Here is a 19,501-nt window from a genome sequence, read left to right as displayed (position 1 = left end):
CAGTAACTTACTGTGCTGTTTGAGAAATTCCTTTTTGTATTGTGTTGTTTGACAACTAATTTATAATAACAAAAAAAATCATTAATAGAACATTATTAAGGTTTCAAAATCAAACACTAAAAAAATGGGAAACACCAGAATTAAGGCTGACCTGCTTCATTTGTTGCAGGAGTTGCAACAAGTGTACTAATTGTAGTACTGGGGCAGGCTCCTCTAGGCACATCCATAACTTCAGGCCCTCCCCTTCAGGTAAAGGGGAGGAACTACTGAGCCCAGGCTACAATTGATTCTCGGGGCAACAAATGAAAAAAACAGGCCTGGGAGTGAGATCAGAGGTAAAGGATGAGCGATTGAGAGGTGGATAAGAAGCAGAGAACCCCAGACAGCACTAACTGCTCCTCAAAGGGGTCTAGGAAGTCAGTGGACATGGTCTAGAGGAACTCTGCTCAGAGGCATGACTGGACAAGGGAACAGAAATAGGCCACACAGTTGTGAAGCACTTCCCATCAAACTTCCTCCTCTTGGAGTAATGGATGGTCATCTTGGCCAGTGTCAGGAGAAGGTCCTGTGACTTTGTGGGGTCATGGATGGGCTGTGCATAGGTCAGGAGATGTGAGCAAAAATGCAACCAGAACCTCAGTAAGAGGTTCAGGAGGAGCTGGAAGAGGGGCTGCAACCTGATGCAGCCTATGTAGATTTGCACCAGAGTCTCCCTCTCACAGTAAAAGGGACAGGTGTTGGGGGAGTCCTTGAACTGCACCAGGTACATGCCTGGGCTCACAGCACTGTGGATGAGCCACCAACCTAGTGGGCCATGGAACCAGAGAGGACTACAGAGTGGCCCACTGGGGTTCCTCGCCCTCTGTTGGTTGGAAAATGGTTAACGAATCAGGCAGGGGATTGCAGGAAGAAAACATTTGGTCTCATGGTTAAGGCAGTTGAATGCTGCCCTGGAGAAATGGATTCTATCCATGTTTCTGCCACAGAGGCCTGGACCCTGAAAGGTATTAAGGCACCTAATTCCCATTGAAATCAATGGCCATTCACAAATAAATTGTTTGCCTAAATGTACTAGAAATAGCCCCAATCTTACAAACACTTTTACAAGTGAAGTAACTTTACATACTGAACTCAGACTGTCTACATGCGCCATTGTTTGCAGAATCATTGTCTATACTGTTTTATGATTTCCACACATTTGAAATTCTGCTGTTCTCAAAGGCATCTGGGGGAAAAAAAATCCAAAAGGTGAAATTGACTAAACAAAAGTAAAACTCACCAGCCTTTCTCCCAGCATAGAGAAATGCAAAGGGGAAAAAAAATCAGCATTTATTGTGAAAAGTAAATTATATTTACTGTTATTTTTAGATATTAGATTTTATTGGTAAATGTAGGTGAATGTAAATTTCACCATATGCTCACAAATAAATGAAAAAATATTTCCATTGATAATTGAAATTTACAGACAGGTAAAGCAAGAAAAAGGCTGCTGAAAACTTCTTAGAGTTTGATTTAAGGATATTTACTTTGTATATTTAGATTCTGATGTTGACAATTGGTGTTTTAATGGTTGTACAGTTTTAACTTTTTGAATCTCAACATCTACAGTCAATTTTACTGAATAATTATCAGACCCCCTCATTGTCTGATCCCCCATCATTTCCAACAGTTGTAAAAATGTAAATCAATAAAAATTGAAAAAAAAATTAAAATCCATAATTCTGCACAACTGTGAAAATCTAAATGATACAAAAATACTTTAAAATAAACATGAATAATTCCATTGAAATGATAAAAATTGAATTCTGCCTAGCCTCGTTTTAATTATCTCAGAGGTTAACACAAGTAATGATTTTTTTGTAATTTAATTTTTCAACTGCCATTTTCTTTGAAATTATGCACATACATCTTCTGAGTTCCAACTATTTTGTATCTGTATAGACTTCAGAGACAGGATGTTCTGGTTCAGCCTCTGGTCTTGCCTTTGACCCCTCTGGGCCTCCCCATCAGTTATCCTTTATGACTGCTCTGGTTATCTAATCTTCCTTCTTCAGCCACTCAGGGTGGTTTTGTAACTTGGCTTCTCATAGCTTTTCTGAACCAGCAAGCTGCAGGACTCTTACCCTACTGAATAATAGACATCATAGAGTAAATAATTCACACAGAAATAACCACAAAACTCTAGATCAAAGATCTGTAACAGTGTTATTTTCCACCCCACTTTTAATTAGAAAGGAACAACTATTAACCTTGGAACTATTCTTCATGTTCAAGTCTTTTTGGCTCCTACCACTAATAAATGAGTTAATTGTGAAGGGCTTTGCATATTTCCCTGAAAACTGCCATGTAAATATAATTTGTGTTGTGGTGTAAACATGTTCGCAGAACTTATTTACAAGGACATATGCCAAATGTAACAACAGTTATCCAACGCAGCGTTTCCATCCTACCCCAGAGCTGGCTGCATTCCAGTGGTGGGTGAAAGAAGTTATAACTTATAAAGGGATGTTGGTGATCTTCCCGGAGGCTATACATGATGTAAAATACAGCACTACCTCTGCTGCAGTAGTGACACACTCTGGGCCACCTGAATGGAGTGTTATTAGGCTGGATTCATTTTAACTCTACCCGTTTTTATTCTCCTTGCAATAACACAATGTCATATTCCAGCCCATGGGGGATAAAGGAAACTCTTTATCAAATCACAGCGAATAAGCCATTTGCCTGTATACATTTAAACAGCTTTAAGAGACTAGACTGATATCTCAATACTAGCCAAAACAGATACCCTAGCGGGGCGTGCTTAACTGAAGAGCCTCCAGGAGAAGGAAGCCTAGACGAAGACCCACTCCGATTCCTTTAAACTGGGGGTAACTAGAGTGAGGAGGAGAGGAATCAAAGCGATCAGAGGGGTGGGTAGGTGAGAGTGTGACGCGTGAGTCAATCTTGTTTCAAAGCTACTACGTTCGCTGACCCTCATCCCCCCCCACACCGAGCCCCCCTGCTGCTGTTGGCTGACACCACATCCACCGCCTCCTGCCTGAGCCAAACCCTGCTGCAATTCAGCGCAAGCTCCTAAATCCTCCTCCACGTTCCTAGCCGGAGCAGCAGCAAGAGGCGCCGGAGCTCAGCGGATCTGGCAGGGTGTTCAGTGAGCGCGCTGGATTTGCTCCCTCCTCTGCTGATCATGGCTTGAGCTCGGCTGCCGGTGGAGGTGCCCGGGGTGGGGGAAGGGCTGGGTCCGGCTGCTCCCTGCAGGGGGAGCCAGGCTGCCACCAAGGACGCGGGCGCCAAGCGCAGGTGCTGCCGCTGTTACCTTTACCTCCGGCCTGGGGAGGGCGGGGGCTGCCTGTGCAGGTTGAGGCTGCCGAGAGAGGCGCACGCGGAAGGGAGCGGGGACCGCTCCCCGCCCCTTTTCCCCAGTACGTGCAGCAGCGGGAGCCTCGGCAGAGAGGAAGAGGCGCCGCCGCGCACTGGAGCGAGCTTCCCCCAGGCGCAGCGGCTCTCGGGGCTTCTCCCGCAGCCCGGCGGGCCCCGGGGTGGGGGGACTCGCCCCCCGTGGCGCGGAGCCAGATGTGCGGGGCCAGGGGCTGGACGGAGCCAGCCAGGCGGTGCCGTGAGCTCTGCCCTGCGGGGCCGCTGCCCCCGGCTTGCCCACGGGACCCGTAGCGGGCGCTGGGGCAGGGAAGCCGCAGCGTGGCCGTGCGGAGCGGGGGCGGCTTTGCGGAGGCTTCCCCGAGGCGGCTCGGGCAGGCTTGGCTGCGGCGGCGGCGGCGGGGGCTCTCGGCCGAGCGCGGCTTGAAGCGCAGGACAGGGGGGGCCCGGGTCGCCCTCCCGGGGCAGCCCCGCGCTAGCTGTGAAGCGCCCGGCCCCATCCCACCCCTGCGCTCTCTATGTGAGGCTCCCGGATGGCGATAGACCGGCGACGCGAAGCGGCTGGCGGAGGCCGGCAGCTGCCGGAGGAGAACGGGTCCCTGCCGGCCGGGGAGGTGGGCTCGGCGGCGGCTGCAGCAGCGACGCTGGCGGTGGCTCCCCCCGCACCCGCGGAGATCCAGACGCTGCCGCCGCCCGCCGCCGGCTCCACCAGCCCGCTGCTGCTGGACTACGATGGCTCGGTGCTGCCTCTGCTCGGCGGGCTGGGCGGCGGGTACCAGAGGACCCTGGTGCTGCTCACGTGGATCCCGGCCCTTTTCATCGGCTTCAGCCAGTTCTCGGACTCCTTCCTGCTGGACCAGCCCGACTTCTGGTGCCGGGAGGCGGACGGGCAGGGCAACGGGACGGGCCACTTGACCCGGGGCCCCGCTAACCACAGCCAGAGCAGCGGCGCCGGGATGCTGGGGACTCCGGCGCTGCCCACCCTGCCGCCGGGAGACAACGCCAGCCAGTGCCACTGCCACGAGTGGCAGTACCGGATCCGGGCCGGCCTCGTCCAGAACGTCGTGAGCAAGGTAAGGAGCAGGGAGGCCCCCCTGTCTCTGGCATCCCGCACTGCACCCCTGGCCGCTCTGCTCCAGAGCATTTGGCTTATTTGCAGTGCTTAACGTGGGCACCTCTAGGCTTGGCCGTTCATAGCCCTGGGACCTCTGGGCTTGTTGCCTCAGTTATGAAAGTAAAAAAAAATGCTTGAGCCCCAGCACCTAATTACTGGAGCCTGGGCACCTCTTTCATTACAAATTAAGCACTGCTTATTTGTCCCTCCAAGCAGGGGTGGTGGAACAATTTGTATAGTGGAGGTGAACCAAACTGTAACTGCTGTACATGATGGGAACCACTTAAAGTCAAGGGGTGCAGGAGCATCCCTAGTTCCAGCACCTGTTATAGAATATCAGGGTTGGAAGGGACCTCAGGAGATCTAGTCCAACTCCCTGCTCAAAGCAGGACAAATCCCCAGACTTCGTTGTTGTTTTTTTTAACCCCAGGTCCCGAAATGGCCCTCTCAAGGATTGAACTCACAACCCTGGGTTTAAGCAGGCCAGTGCTCAAACCACTGAGCTGTTCTTCCCTCCACACCCCATACCTCTACCTCCACGCTCATTTACACAAGCCAGTCTCACAACTGCATAGGTTGATCTGAGGGGCTGCAGGACAAAATAAGCAACATGGGTTTGACCGTGGAGCCCTTGCCCCCAGGGGAGAAGGGATGCCTCAATTAAACTTGTGATCAGACACCCAGGAGGGAAAGCAGGCCAGGAGGCAACTAGCCGGTGTCTGGTTCACATACATCCTGAACCCTTATCTACTTCCTGAATGCCAGATTCTTTATAGGTTTGTTTTTCTAATGGGACTGGCATGAACGAGATATATTACCGGCAGGTGTTGGTCAGAAGTTACACCCAGCTGTGTCATTGAACCTGAATCCTTAACTCTGCAACAGCTGTTTGTTAATGTAATTCTGGGCCTCTCCTAAATGCAATTGCTAGTATTGCCCATATCTGTGGCTGTTCTGAACATGCATATACGCAGTTCGCTGAAGAATAGTTTGGCACCACTGGGCTTGTCACGAAACAATTGAACCCACACATCCAGAAGCAAAAGCAATCAATAACCCATTAGCCAGCTAGCCTTGAATAAATCCCATACTTTGTATCCTGATGTACTCTTTGAACTAATGTATTTAAAACCTGAACCCTTTTTCCTTTCCTCCTCTTTCCTACCTACTCCAATATTCTGGACTTCTGTCTCAGGTTTATGTTTTAAAGCATTTTTGTTATTAAGTTACAAAGTTGCAAGGGACAAGAAATAGGACATGGGGTCTACAGTCAGTGGTTTATTTACTGATATACTCATCTAATCTTCACAGTTTTCAGTGCTAGTACTAATCTCTCAAGAGCTAAAAATCCATTGGGCTAATGAAAAGACTCTTTTAAAATAAAACCTTTCTACGGTTGTATCGTGGTTGTCACCAAACAGCAAAAAGAAAACAGTTTTAAACAGAGAACCTCAAGTCATTATGTAGGCTTCCTCTGTACCAATGCAGCATACTAAGTAGATCAGTGTTAGATTACACAACAAGCTTCTTTTCTGCAAAAGCTTTTGAGGGTGGCAGTTAGTGAGGAACGTAGCACGACTGGTATGCACTGTGAAATATAAGTATTTCTTTTTTGTTTTTAGTGAAGGAATAAAGGGAGACATGCATTTTAGGTATAGAAATCATTCTAGTCAAAAAGGAAAAATGTATACATATAAAATGCTTTATTGCATAAAGTAATCCTGTAAATTATAAATATGGTTTATAGTTAAAGCTACAATGAAGCATGTATGGAAATACGATCACTTTGCCTTCACACGTGATTAATTTTTAATGTTTGTTATTTACGTTAGTGGTGCAAAAGTCTTTTGTACCATCTGTGTACAAGTCTCACTGATATTAGTAAACAGCTGTAGCTCATGAGATATAAAATGAAAATGTTACATCATGATAGTTCCCTTAATCTCAAACTCCCAAAGCTCAGCAAAAATTAGTTCTCACATGGGAACTTTGTTTGGATTAACCATGCTGCATCGCTTTCCTCAGCTGGACATACAGTAAGCAAATGACCAGTCTGGTTGCTCTTTCTTGCAGCCAGCACAGGTTCATATTGGTTATTGGAAATCATTTCAGTTTTTCAGCATGTCCCTTAAAGTGTAAATGGTATGAAAAAATCAACCAGATATAGAGCAAGCAAATAAACCCCAGAAAAATTCACAAGCACAATAGGTCAAAAATCTGTCACATACCTTCTGCGAAGATGAGCACGCACACTGAATTTAGTGTTATGTGATATAAAACTACAAATCTGAAATTGTGTTTGATGGGGACAGATTATCTTCTGTTATGACTGGAGACTGAGCTATGCATATGTTCTAGGGTAGTGGTTTTCAACCTGTGGTCTGTGGACCCTCAGAGGTCTGCAGACTGTGTCTAAGATTTCCAACGGGGTTCACATCTCCATTTGAAATTTTTTAGGTGTCCACAAATGAAAAAAGTTTGAAGACTACTGGTCTAGGGCAGTGGTTCTCAGCCAGGGGTACACATACCTTTTGGGGTATGCAGAGGTCTTCCAGGGGGTACATCAACTCATCTAGATATTTGCCTGGTTTTACAACACGCTACATAAAAAGCACTAGCGAAGTCAGTACAGACTAAAATTTCATACAGACAATGACTTGTTTATACAGGTCTATATATTATGCACTGAAATGTATGTACAATATTTATATTCAGTTGATTTATTTTATAAATTATGGGGTAAAAATGAGAATATAAGCAATTTTTCAGTAATTGTGTGCTAGGACTCATGTATTTTTTATGTCTGATTTTGTAAGCAAGCAAGTGAGGTGAAACTTGGGGGTACTCAAGACAAATCAGACTCCTGAAAGGGGTTCAGTAGTCCAGAAAGGTTGAGAGTCACTGTTCTAGGGCAAGCTCTTATGTCTAAAGTAGGGAGATAGCAAAAATACTGTGCCTCTGTGTATAAAACCTTATTAAAATGCTGAGAATCTTTCTTTTGAAACTTATTGTGAAGTTGACAGTAAAAAGAACAGAGAGCATTACTCTTTTATCCTGTAGGCTATAGCCGTGTTTTAAAAAATGCATTCCTTGGAATAATTTAGCACATAGGGCAAATAGATTTTAATGGATAAATAAACAGCTGCGGTCCCTGCTGTCTTGTTTAATAAAAAAAAACTTTAACAGACTTCAGAGGGTTTTTTTAAGTGTAGTTTTATTTTTGGTGTGCGTTTGCTTCTTAAAACTTGGCCGATCTTTCCCACTAAGCTGTAATACTATATAATTACAATTATGGCATTTTCTAAGGGTCAGGATGCCTTTTCAGTTTTGGTTTATTACAAAGGAATGGGGAAAACACACACAACAAAGTGTCATTTCACCCTGGCTCAATCTTTCTCAGGTGAATCCCATAGGAGTTTTGTCATTGACCTAACTGGGAGCAGGACTGGGCCATAAGTGCTAATTCTCATGTAGGTATTCCAGCTTCCTTTGTAAAATGGATCTGCACTGACTTATTCAGAAAGATGGATGCTCAGGTCTCACTCTTCTTCCCTCCCCTCCCCCAACAAAATAGACCTGCTCTTAGCACGCAATGTTCCAATCTATCTAAATAGAGTGTTAGGAAATGTATCTTCGACTAATATACACTCAGCTGTGTGGTAGCCAGGGGTTATATTGAAACACCACACAGAGAGCCAAAAAAGTGTAAAACAAAAAAGGCACTTTAACTCGGCCAGTATATCTCCTATTTTTAATCTGCATTGCTCCCAAGTGATAGAGGAAGAAAAGTGAGCTCTGTCACGTTCACCTACAATGTCTCAGCCAAAAATTATTTGTTTTTTGGTGCAAAGTGTATTTTGAACTTCCTTACTTTTTGTTTTGTTGCTCTCTACTTCTTTTGTGTGTGTTTGGAATGCCACCTTCCTTTGTTCATCTCTGGCAGGTGGTTGTCGATTAATTAAATGGGTCACTTTAACTAGCTTTCCACCCTCTTTCCTCCTTCAATGGATTGCAGCCCCTTGCCCTATGTTATGCCTGAGACTTGGGGGGTTGAGGTCTTGTCACTTTCAGCACAGCTTTTCAGGGTTTCCATTTCTGCTTCTTCTTGGGTCTTTGTTGGTTGTAGTGTTGAGTTAGCTGGCTGATTAGTGTGCAGCAGAATGCTGGTTTCCTGGGGACATGCATCATTCTTGCCTTTCTGATATTTTTCAAGAAAGGCAAAGCTGTTCCAGGCACCAGCGAAGCACTGAACTCTTGACTGAATTGCAGGGGGAGCTGCTTTTGAAAGTACTGTCAGTCATGAGGAGCTGGAAACAGTAAAAAGGACCACACCGTTTATTATTTAATATTGTTGAAATAATTACAAAGAAGAAGCTAACTACATAATTCAACCACAAGAATTTCAATGGCCGTATTAAATCACAGATCTGGGTTAATGTCCTGATTCAGTGCATAAATCATGGACCTTGGCATGGTACTTTAATTAATCTTCTTCTCTAGATGTATTTATATATTATTACAGTTGTTAAATGTTACTTTGCGAACTTGGGCTTGTTTGTTTCTCACACCATTCATTTGTCTTGCCTAGATATCAGATGCAAATTTAGACGAGGGTACTTCCTTTTCATACATGTCCTGGGCTGGATAAATTCTTGAGACAAAAAAAGAATCAGTAATTATTATATCCACCCCCTTATATGGTACTTTTCATCTCTAGAGCTCAAAGCACTTTCCAAAGGAAGTACTGTATATACTCATTCATTAGCCTGTTCGTTTATAAGCTGACCCCCACCCCAACCAAGATGGTTAGGTAAAAATAGCAAAAACTGTATAACCCTTTCATAAGCTGACTCTATATTTCAGGGGTTGGCAATCTTTGGCTCCTGGCCCATCATGGTAAGCTGCTAGTGGGCCTGGATGTTTTGGTTACTTGAAGCGTTCACAGGCATGGAGTCCCTCAGCTCCCACTGTCCGCGGTTTGCTGTTCCCAGCCCATGGGAGCTGCATTGGCTGGGAAAGGCGAACCACGGCCATAGGAAGTGTGGGGCTCCATCAGGGCTGGCTCAACCCATTATGTGACCTAGGTGGTCGCCTAGGGCGCTAACATTTGGGGGGGGGGGGTGGCCGCCCTGGTCGTCGTCGGTATTTCAGAAGTGGGACTGTCCCCCTCCTCTGTCAGGGACGCCACTTCGGGGGCGGGACCGTCCGTCGCCTAGGGCGCCAAAAAAGCTGGCGGCGCTCCTGGGCTCCATGCCTGCAGATTGTCCAGGTAAATAAAGCGACAATGTATCAGCTATTCAATTCAATGATTCCACAGAGTTTAAAATCATCACATTTTGGTGTAGACCCATTTATAAGTTGACCCTCGCTCTTTGATGTGTCACTTTTTTACCAAAAATATTTGGTTTATGAACAAGTATATATGGTAAGTAGTATTACTCCTGTCAAGCCATCTGGCTTTCCCAGTTAATCTGCTTAGAAGAATAGGCATCTGCTTATCCTCTGTGACATGGTTCATCCTGCTTAGTTTCTCAGATGTGGACAGATACTCTTCTAAAAAGTCAGTTTCTTTATAAATTGGGCAAACTTTCTCCCACTGCCTTGTGTTGTGGACTATGTACTCACTGTCTGGGGAAGCTGCTTTTGCCGGTCTGTGAGCTTCCAGCTGCCTCGTGCGTGCCCTGTTCTCAGCTTCCAGTTGATCCAGGCCACTTTGGTCTGCTTTCTCCTCAACTTCTTCATTGGCCTTGTGACTTTGGTAGGCTCTCTCTTCCTCGTCGGTTTGGACTGCGTCCTGGGCTGCCTCAGTCTCCCTGGTCTGCAGTTCTGCCACCTGTTTCTAGTGCTCGTGTTCTTCCTGGGCTGCCAGGTAATGCAATCAGGCCAGTTCCATTGCAGTGTTTCCCTCTGTGGTGCCTGCCTCTGCAGTGTCTGAAGTAGGAGGGTCCTTGGATGCCGGGTTAAAAGTTTATGAGAAAAGCTCTTAGCATCTGAACTGGAATTTATTTTTTGTGGGATATTCCCCTCTTTACATAACTGTTCAAGTCTTTTCTATCAAGACCATCCTGTTACGGTGGTTCAATCACTGCGTCTCTTCTTTAGCCTTTAAAAACTCTCAATGCCAAGTTTAAACTTTTAACCAGTGCTGGGTTATGATCTATAAACCCAGTTGACCCGTGGCATATGAATCCTGCCAAGGCTATGCCAGTGTCAAGCTGTCTGGAATGGCTCAGGAGCGTGAGTACCAACCTCAGGGCAGACTGTTATGAAGAGGGGCACACATTCCAAATTGGTTGTGAGTTCTATAATTAAATTTCATCAACCAGGTATCAGGTGCAAACTCCTCAGGCACTACGACAGCCTCAACTTGGAGTCACAGACAGTCTCCTTGGGCACTCCTATCCATCTTGCCCAGACAAGCTTGCCTTTGTGATAGATGGTCTCGTACACTAAAGAGCACAACAATATTCAGATTACTCCCAGTCCTAAAGGACAGGTCACTTACTCCAGTCAGTTTACTCCTGGGGGAATTCTGTGCCAAAAAAAAAATGAATAATTCTGCACACATTTTAAAATTCTTAAAATTTTATTTGTCAAAATAACACTACATGATCATGCCAGTTCCAATTATTTTGGTAATTTATTTCAAAATACCTGTCAGCAGGTATTTCTGTAACAATACAGACACAGAGAAAAATACCCCCAGGAGTAGAGAGTTAAAGAAACCCCTGTGACAAACCAGTTTTTTTTTCTCTGCCCCTTCCCCCACCCTCCAAGCTCAGCCGGGAGCCAGACACTCACAACTCCTCCCTCCCAGAGTCCAGCCATGCCCCCCCCCACCCTGCCAATGTACCCAAACTTGCTCCTCCCCAGAGCACAGCCTTTGGGCCCCCCCCCCGCCCAGATACCTGCACCCCTCGCCCCCCAGAGGCCAGCAGCTGCACCCCTTGCCCCCTAGATTCCCCATGCCCACATACCTGCACCCCTTAAGCCCAGGGATCCAGAGGGAGAAACAGCCTGCTGCTCCGTCCTAGGCTTGTGTGGAGTTTCCTGAACACTACTGTCGTCTTCCCTCAGAGCTTGTGGGGAACTGCAGTGATGGGAACTCTCTACTCCCCCCTGTCCCGCAGTGTCTTCTATGTGCGAGCTGGGCTCTGCCAGGTCCAGCAGCCGCTTGTGGTGGCCAGAAGCACTACAGCTCACTTCTGTGGTCGGCAGGCTGAGGGGGTGAGGGGAAATTGTCTTAAAAAAACATTAATTTCTGAAAAATTCTGCATTGTGCTGTGGCGCAGAATTTTCCCGAGAGTATCAGTTGGACATTAGATCTCACACCAAAGACAATACTTGTAGCCAATCTTATAATACATTAACTAAAGATTTATTAACTAAGGAAAAGAAATTAGTTATTTAGCAGGTTATAGCAGCTAAACATACATACACAAATGAGTTACCATTTTAGGTGCCAAAAGATAAGAGACTGCTGTAATATGCAAGCTCTATATGTCCTCTAGGGCTTAACCCAGTCTAGGGGTTCCCTTGTGTAGGCCCTTTCTTTCTGTCAGGGATTTTTATTCCCTTCCACCAGAGTTCAAGCTGATGGGATGAATCCTTGTGCACATCTCTTCATGTCTTTTGTCCTCTGATGTTCTACAATGGTTTGTCTCGTGTCTATGGCGCTGTCTTTTGTTGGGCAGGACATAACGCTTCCTGTGGCAAACTAGTATGTCACACTTGGTAATGCTTTTCTCCTGATTGGAGGGGGGGATTTACAGTTCGAGCAAACTCTCGTATAATTACAGAGCAAACACTTAAATATTACCTTATAACACAGGATATAAATATTATAAGTGAGATTAATGCACCTTCAAACATTTCATGAAGTCCAAACACTAAACATTTTTATAAACCAAATACCTATTTTACCAATCCTAACACAAAGGTGAGCCAAACTGGTTTCCAGCATGCCTTTGTAAATATTCAAGTGATGCCTAGAGGCCCTGGCAGGAGGTAGCACCTGGTCTGCCAGTGTCACTACCCCCATTTTACAAATGGGGAAACTAAAGCACAGAACACTGACATGATTTGCTTAAGGTCACCATAGCATTAAGGAGGAACGCTGTGGCATTACTACAGTGAAGTGAAATAATTTAGAGACCATGACATTTTCTTTTTTCTTTTTTTCTTTTTTCGTCAGATGAAATAAGTTGAAGCTGCCATGTTTGTACTTAAAGAAAAATTTGCTGTTAGTTTTTGTCTTTTGCTAGTTGCTCTTCAAAATAAAGGGGTTTTTTGGGTTTTTTTTGGTTTTTGTTTTTTGTTTTGTTTTTTTGGCCTAACTTGACTTGCTAGAGTTTATGCTCCTTTCTGTTTTCCTCAGTAGGATTTGACTTCCAGTTTTTAAAGGATGCCTTTTTTACTTTCTAACTACCTCTTTTATCCTGTTGTTTAGTCATGGTGACTTTTTTTGTCCTCTTACTGTTTGTTTTTTTTAAATTTGGGGTATATATTTAGTTTGAGCCTCTATTACCGTGTTTTTAAAAAAGTTTGTTTATTCCTTTAGAGGGTCAATACCTAGCAGCTTGCCACATTAACTGGCATTAACAATTACTTCAATTCAAACACAATACTAGAATAGCGTAGATTAAAATAAAACGAGTTTATTAAACCGGACATAGTTTCAGTGATGCCAAGTAAAAGAAATAAAGGTATAGATGGTTACAAGCAGATAAAAGTGAAAACATGGGTCTAACAATCTAAAACTTAATCTAGCAAGGCACAGTCTTTGCTTAAGGTGGTTTCTATCAACCATCATTCTTTGTCCAGCATGGTTGACTGTTTCTCAGTCAGCGCCCTCCACAGAAGTACGAGGTGATGGTTTCCCTTATTGCCTTAGGTCCCTTATTCCTAAATAATTGTCTTTGTTCTCAAAGTTAGGAAGGTCCCCTGGGATTCAGTCTCCTGTGTCTTGCTGGGGTGCATGAGCCATTTTAATTCTCATTTTTTTCTCTCTCTCTCTCGTCCTTGCTGTTTTGCTTGATAGTTTTGTTTATAGCTAATATGTAAATTGAGATAAACACACATCCCTTTGTCTAGAACAGACCTGTTTATTACCTTTACCTAGGTTAGGCTGTTGTCTTAAACATGTTCTAGTAACATTTTACAAAGGGAATTCATAACTTCACAAATAAGTTTAACCTGCATTTTACAATAATATTAATGACCAGTGCGGTATTAGTTTTCAAATGATGCTTCACAAGGCATATTTTGTACAAACATAATTGCACTAATGTTTAAGGTGTGAATGTGGGGGTGCTTCGGGTCACACAGTTCCAGGAGCACTCACCCTGTCACAGGGGTGCTCAACACCTTTCGGGATTGAGCCTTTTCATACCTGGGGAAAACAAGGTGGGTTTTGGAGCATGCCCAGATGACTGACTAATATGGACTCAGGCAAGCTGGGTGGAGAGAGAATGGGTGTTTGAGCACAGAGTGGTGGGGAAGGGAGTGAGTTCCAAAGCTTGAAGGCATCTCACAAGAAACCTCTGACAGCATGTCCTTCCTTATTAAACTGAGGGTAGTCGGCACAGTCATCTCTGCTACTCTCAATTGCAGTAGTTTCACATCAGGTGAGCCTTCACGTAACAGTGTTACAAATCACTTGGTGCCTTTATAGGATATAACACCTTGCTTGCCATCCAGAAAGTAATCAGTAGTTGGCACAGAGGTGAAGCACAGGAGTCATGTGCTCTGTATGATACAATATCTGCACCCACTTAGTATCTGAATAGGTGATGGTCCCAAGGTGTACTCATACAAAAGAAATGATCATTATGTTTTTTCTGGCCACAGATGGAAAAAATATATTTTTGGCCAGTGCTGTTCTCTTGAATATTCAGAAGCAGACCAAGATCTGATAAAATATCTAAATTACAAACTTACTTTGCAAAAGATGAGTTCACTTCTTTAGTCAGGAAATGCAGATATAATATTTGCCACTTCTGGCTGCATCCTTCAAACTGCCAGTGTTATCTCAGTCTAGTCAGGGTCAACTTTTAGACAGCTAGCTCTCATTCAGCCTCTTAAAGACATGGGTTCATTGTTTCCATTGCATGAGCTGGGTCAGAAGTGATGCAAATGAAAAACGTCTGTTCCAGCTTACTCCTTCACCTAGCACAAGAACATGAAATTAATAGGCAGCAGGTTTAAAACACAAGGAATTTCACACAACACACAGTCAGCCTGTGGAACTGGTTGCCAGGGGATGTTGTGAAGGCCAGAACTATAACATGGGTCAAAAAAGAACTAGATACGATATAGGATAGTTCTATCAATGGCTATTAGCCAGGATGGTCATGGATGCAAAACCATGCTCTTGGGTGTCCCTAGCCTCTATTTGTCAGAAGCTGGGAGTGGACAACCTGGGATGGATCACTTGATAATTGCCTGTTCTGTTCATTCCCTCTAAAGCACCTGGCATTAGCCGCTGTCAGAAGACAGGATACTGGGCTAGATGGACCATTGATCTGAACCAGTATGGCTGTTCTTATGTTACCTACATATGAAATATGCCACACACTCTCTCTCTTGCTAGTTCAACAGCCTCACATGCACATTGAGTAGGAAGAGTGACAAAACAAGTTCCTGCAGTACACGGGATGAGTTTCAAAATTAACCTGAGAGACCTTGAGGAAAGTAAGAATGATCATTCATTCCTGTGGAGGGTCTGCAGATGTGTCAACAAAACTTTGTATTTAGAGTTAGCCAAAACAGTTGACAGATTGAGAAGAATTGGGTTGGATGCTGCTTTGATCTTTCCAGAAAAGTGTGTGCAAAACCAGCTTTTATAGCAATTACTGCTACAGAGAAAAGGCTTAAAACTATTTATTTTTCTTTTACAACAAATGAAGTTTAAAACTACAAAACACTGTGCGTACTCTGAGAATTTTCAAGCCATCATGAGCAATTCACACAAAGAATTAAATAATCTCTTAAACTTGTTTCAACTAGAGGGCATGTGGAGAGTCAAAGACCAGACTAAATCCACAAATCTCCTTTTATTAGAGATTTGAGGAGATAGCAAAATTGCATGCTCTGAAGATTTTCTGGAATTACTGCTGGAGATTAAATGTGATGATTCAGTGTCTTTCCTCACAGTTGTTCTATTATTGGTCATCAAGGTTCTAACATAGGAAACACGCAAAAAGCAATAGTGATTTGTAATGATGACTCAAATTAAAGTGTGGGATTTGGCCAAATGAGGCAAATCACGAGGGTGGTTATTTTGTGCATCCAGAAATTTCAGAATTACAAAGATGTTGATGGACAATTCTGTATAAAGAGAAATAATGAATTATTTTGTGTTTGGTGTTGAAATTGTGCATAACTATCTGGCTGAACTACAAATAGTTGTTGGTGAGCTAATCCACCATATTTGTTTTTTTGACTTTGGCTGTTTTGGGATCGAAATATTTTTAAATGGTCAGTTTGGAAAATATAGAATTAAACTTTTAGTCTAATGCTGCTATTAGAAATCAGGCAAATCAAGAGACTTGTATATCTAATGCAGATTATTATTATTTTTTTGCAATGATATAAATAACATTTGTTGGCTGGCCTCGATATAAAATACTTCACACCTGAGAATCATGACTTTAACCTACCACAAATAAAGCTTGTAGTATTTATGATGGATTATTGCTAGTATTAGTTTAATTCTTCTCTTCCATATATCCTACTCTATTTAAATACGTTGGAATCTCTCTTCAACCTATTTAGACTTAATACAGATTCTTTCATACAATTTATATCCTTGTATGAGACCTCCAGTTTTTTGGATGGATATATTGCATTGTCAAGTGTATATTAGAATTTTTCTAACAAAGTTTGAGACTTAATCATTTATTTTATATAAGTGAACTGTTCACTGTTGTGATTAGACAGTTTTTTGCATGCCTTTACAGTGTTTAATTACCAGCTCAGGCTATCTAAAAACATACTTCCTAGTTGCTCTAGTGACTTTGCTTTATCTTTCTTTGTGGCTCATAGCTGAGTCTTTGGTTTTAAGAAAGGTGTATTGGGGAGGATAAACTATATTTACCACAGTGCTAGACAGGGTTCTCTATCTTATCTCCATTAAGGTGACAAATTTGGAGGCAATACTGTCACTTCTGACAGAGTAAAATTGAGATGAGATTTTTTTGAGTGGTCAAATTGTCAATGCAACTTTGTTTTCTATTTGATAAAGTCAGGAATACTTCTCATTTATTGTGATTTTTTGTGATATTCCTTTTTTTGGTTCACCTTTTAACAGAACCAAATTATGAATGTAAATTTTCTAAAGCAGTTCTTAAGTGGAACTAAATGTAGAAAATGCCAACGTGAATATAATGCTTTGGTGTACGTTGGTTTCTGCTTCCCTATTAGAGTATGTTCTTTACCTTTCTCTCTCACTCCATTACATGGTCTGTTCTTGGTACAAGTATTCTCTCACACTTCCTCAGTTAGTCATTCCTTTCTTTCTGCAGTGTTACCTGCACACTCTGGGTAATTTTATCATTAATTAAGCTTGCTGGGTTCCTGACCTATGAGAGCTTGCTGTAATGGAACATGATCTAGTGACTTGGAAAGGAGCAGAGATGACCCTATGTCAAAATAAACAAGTTTTAAAAATGCGTTCTAATGCTATTCTAAGTCATGGCATCAGATTTTCAATTTGTACACTAGATTACAGCAGATTGGCCTCTTGGGATATGTCTACCCAGCAATAAAACATCCGTGGCTGACCTGGTCGGCTCTGGGACCACGCCTGATTGTCTAATCTGCAGTTTTATAGCCCTGCAAGCCCAAGTCAGCTGACATGGCCAGCCACAAGTGGCTTTTTTGTTTTTTTTTGTTTTGTAGTGTAGAGGAGGCTCCAGCTGCCCAAAAACTAAGGTATACATTTAACTTTATGCATGAGTGGCCCCATTGACTTAAAAGGGATAACAGCCATAAATACTCTGAATATCTTTGACACCCTTTTATAATGAATTTTGTCTAAGTAGGCCCCTGTATCCTCACATTCAAATTACTCTCTTTTCCTGTTAATGTCAACTAAAGGGTGGGGGGGGGGGGAAAGAAATCTGAACAAAAATAAAATTGGGATTGAACCATACCAGATTATGCCCATAGTTGTACAGCATAGTATTTAATGTGGGGTGAAATTCACCCTGTGCAGAGGACTCGTGCAAAGCATTTGCTCCTCTTAAGTCCCATGTCTGCTCTTGTGCTGGCTTTCTTCAGTGGGGCGCAAAGGGCGGTGGGGTGGGAGGGGAAGGAAACTTTTCCCAATGTGATGTTATAAACTCTCTAATACAGAACAGTAAAAATGTTATTTTATAGGTTCATGTGCCACCCTCATCACAGCAGTGTCTGAGCACCTTCCAGTAGTGCATGAATTGTTGTCACTAACATCTCTCATGTGAGATCATTCTCTCTCTCATCCTCTCCCCAAGGGGAGAATTGTGTGTGTAGGGTAGTGTTTTGGTAGAGTTGTTTTTTGTTTTCTTTTTTAAACAGAGGGAGTGCCAAAGGGGCCAGTTATCTTACTGAATTAGAAGAAATGGACTCATTCATATTAAGACTGAAAATGATGCCAATTTCTGAAATGATTGTTTATATCCAATAGCAATAAAGTCAAAAGAATAAAGAATGCTAGTTAAAATAACCAGGAATAATATATACTGGCAAACAGGACATAATTAAATGGAATTAGTAATGCAGTATATGATGTGACTTATCTGAATGACTCTGCATTTGTGCACACTTTTCAGAGTGTACAATGTACTCTGGTCCTCTCAAAAGATCTCTCAACTCAGACATTTCTTCAGAGTCTTATTTCTGATTTAAATGGCTCTTCTCTCTGGCTCTACAGCATTTAAGAATTGCTGTATCTCCTCTCAGTCCTTCTCCAGACCAAGGTTCTTGTGCATTTATACAACACTGCAATATCTGAGTTGCAAATATTACCAAGGATTAAAAAACAAATGAAAGCCGCAGAAACGTGAGTTGGTCATTGGTTTTATAAAAACTTCATTGTGTATACACACCAATTTTTAGGTCAATTTAAATCTGACCATCTCTGTTTTAAAAACACCCTTTCATATTAAAAAGGAAAATTCTACCATGCATAAAAAATAAATATTGAGGTTTTGGGATATACTTGTTTTTGTTTTTAAACTGAGATCAGGAGTGATATTTATTTATTGAAAAGCAGCATCCAGCCATAGGAATTACTTAAAAACAATACATATTTTTTTTTTTGCTAGCCATTATTTTGTTAGGGCCTGATCTTGCAAATACTTATCTTTGTGAGTAATTTTACTCATGTAACTATTATGCCTTTGAAATAAAGGATTCTATTTACACAGGCAAGATTTCCTCACATGAGTAGGTGTTTTCTGGACCAGGTCCTTAATTTGCTCTAAAAATCAGGTGGAATATATTGATCTTTTCCTGGAATTCAGCAAAAACACTTTAAAGTGTTTGGTATTGGTAACCATTTTTGGTTCTGTCTTTGGGGAGGTCCTAGATAGTTTTCCTCCCCTCCCTTTCTCTACTCTCCTTCATTCCAAAAGCTGTAATCTGCAAAGCACAAGAGCTGTCAATTCCTTGGGTCATAGTAGTGAGAAACACTTAAAGGATGAAATAGAAGGCATCAGTTGAACTCAGTTGGACACTCTGACCTTCAAAAGGTCAAGCACTTCTCATCATGAATGTTAAATGTGAAAACAGATCAAAGCCTTGCATTACAATTGACATTTCCAATCTTCCTGCTGGTATTGCCCATCTTTCTCCTGAAAGAAGGACATGTTTTTGAGATCACTTCTGAGAGCCCACTGTAAGAGAGAGCAAACCGGTTTCTATTCCACTCCAGCCCTTTCTAGGGTGTGAATGTATGGATTCACTAAGCATTCACGTCTGAAAAATGCTAGCATTCAAAGGGTTAAAAACATGTTCTGCAATCAGATGAAA

General features: G+C 42.8%; 1 protein-coding gene across 2 annotated transcripts in view; it reads left to right on the top strand.

The window, feature by feature from the left end:
* The first annotated feature begins 3,786 nt into the window (after positions 1–3,786).
* The window catches only part of SLC22A23 (solute carrier family 22 member 23), a 167,031-nt gene continuing 151,316 nt past the window's right edge, over positions 3,787–19,501 (top strand). For both annotated transcript variants that reach the window (XM_050939978.1, XM_050939977.1), the window contains exon 1: positions 3,787–4,448. In XM_050939978.1, the coding sequence (XP_050795935.1) occupies positions 3,909–4,448 (540 nt within the window). In that variant the 5' untranslated portion in view covers positions 3,787–3,908. The remainder of the gene's footprint in view (positions 4,449–19,501) is intronic.

Source organism: Gopherus flavomarginatus, chromosome 2, assembly GCF_025201925.1.
Source record: "Gopherus flavomarginatus isolate rGopFla2 chromosome 2, rGopFla2.mat.asm, whole genome shotgun sequence".
Taxonomy (NCBI): Eukaryota; Metazoa; Chordata; order Testudines; family Testudinidae; genus Gopherus; species Gopherus flavomarginatus.
The sequence above is the reverse complement of the archived record's forward strand: the minus strand, read 5'-3'. Positions and strand labels throughout refer to the sequence as shown.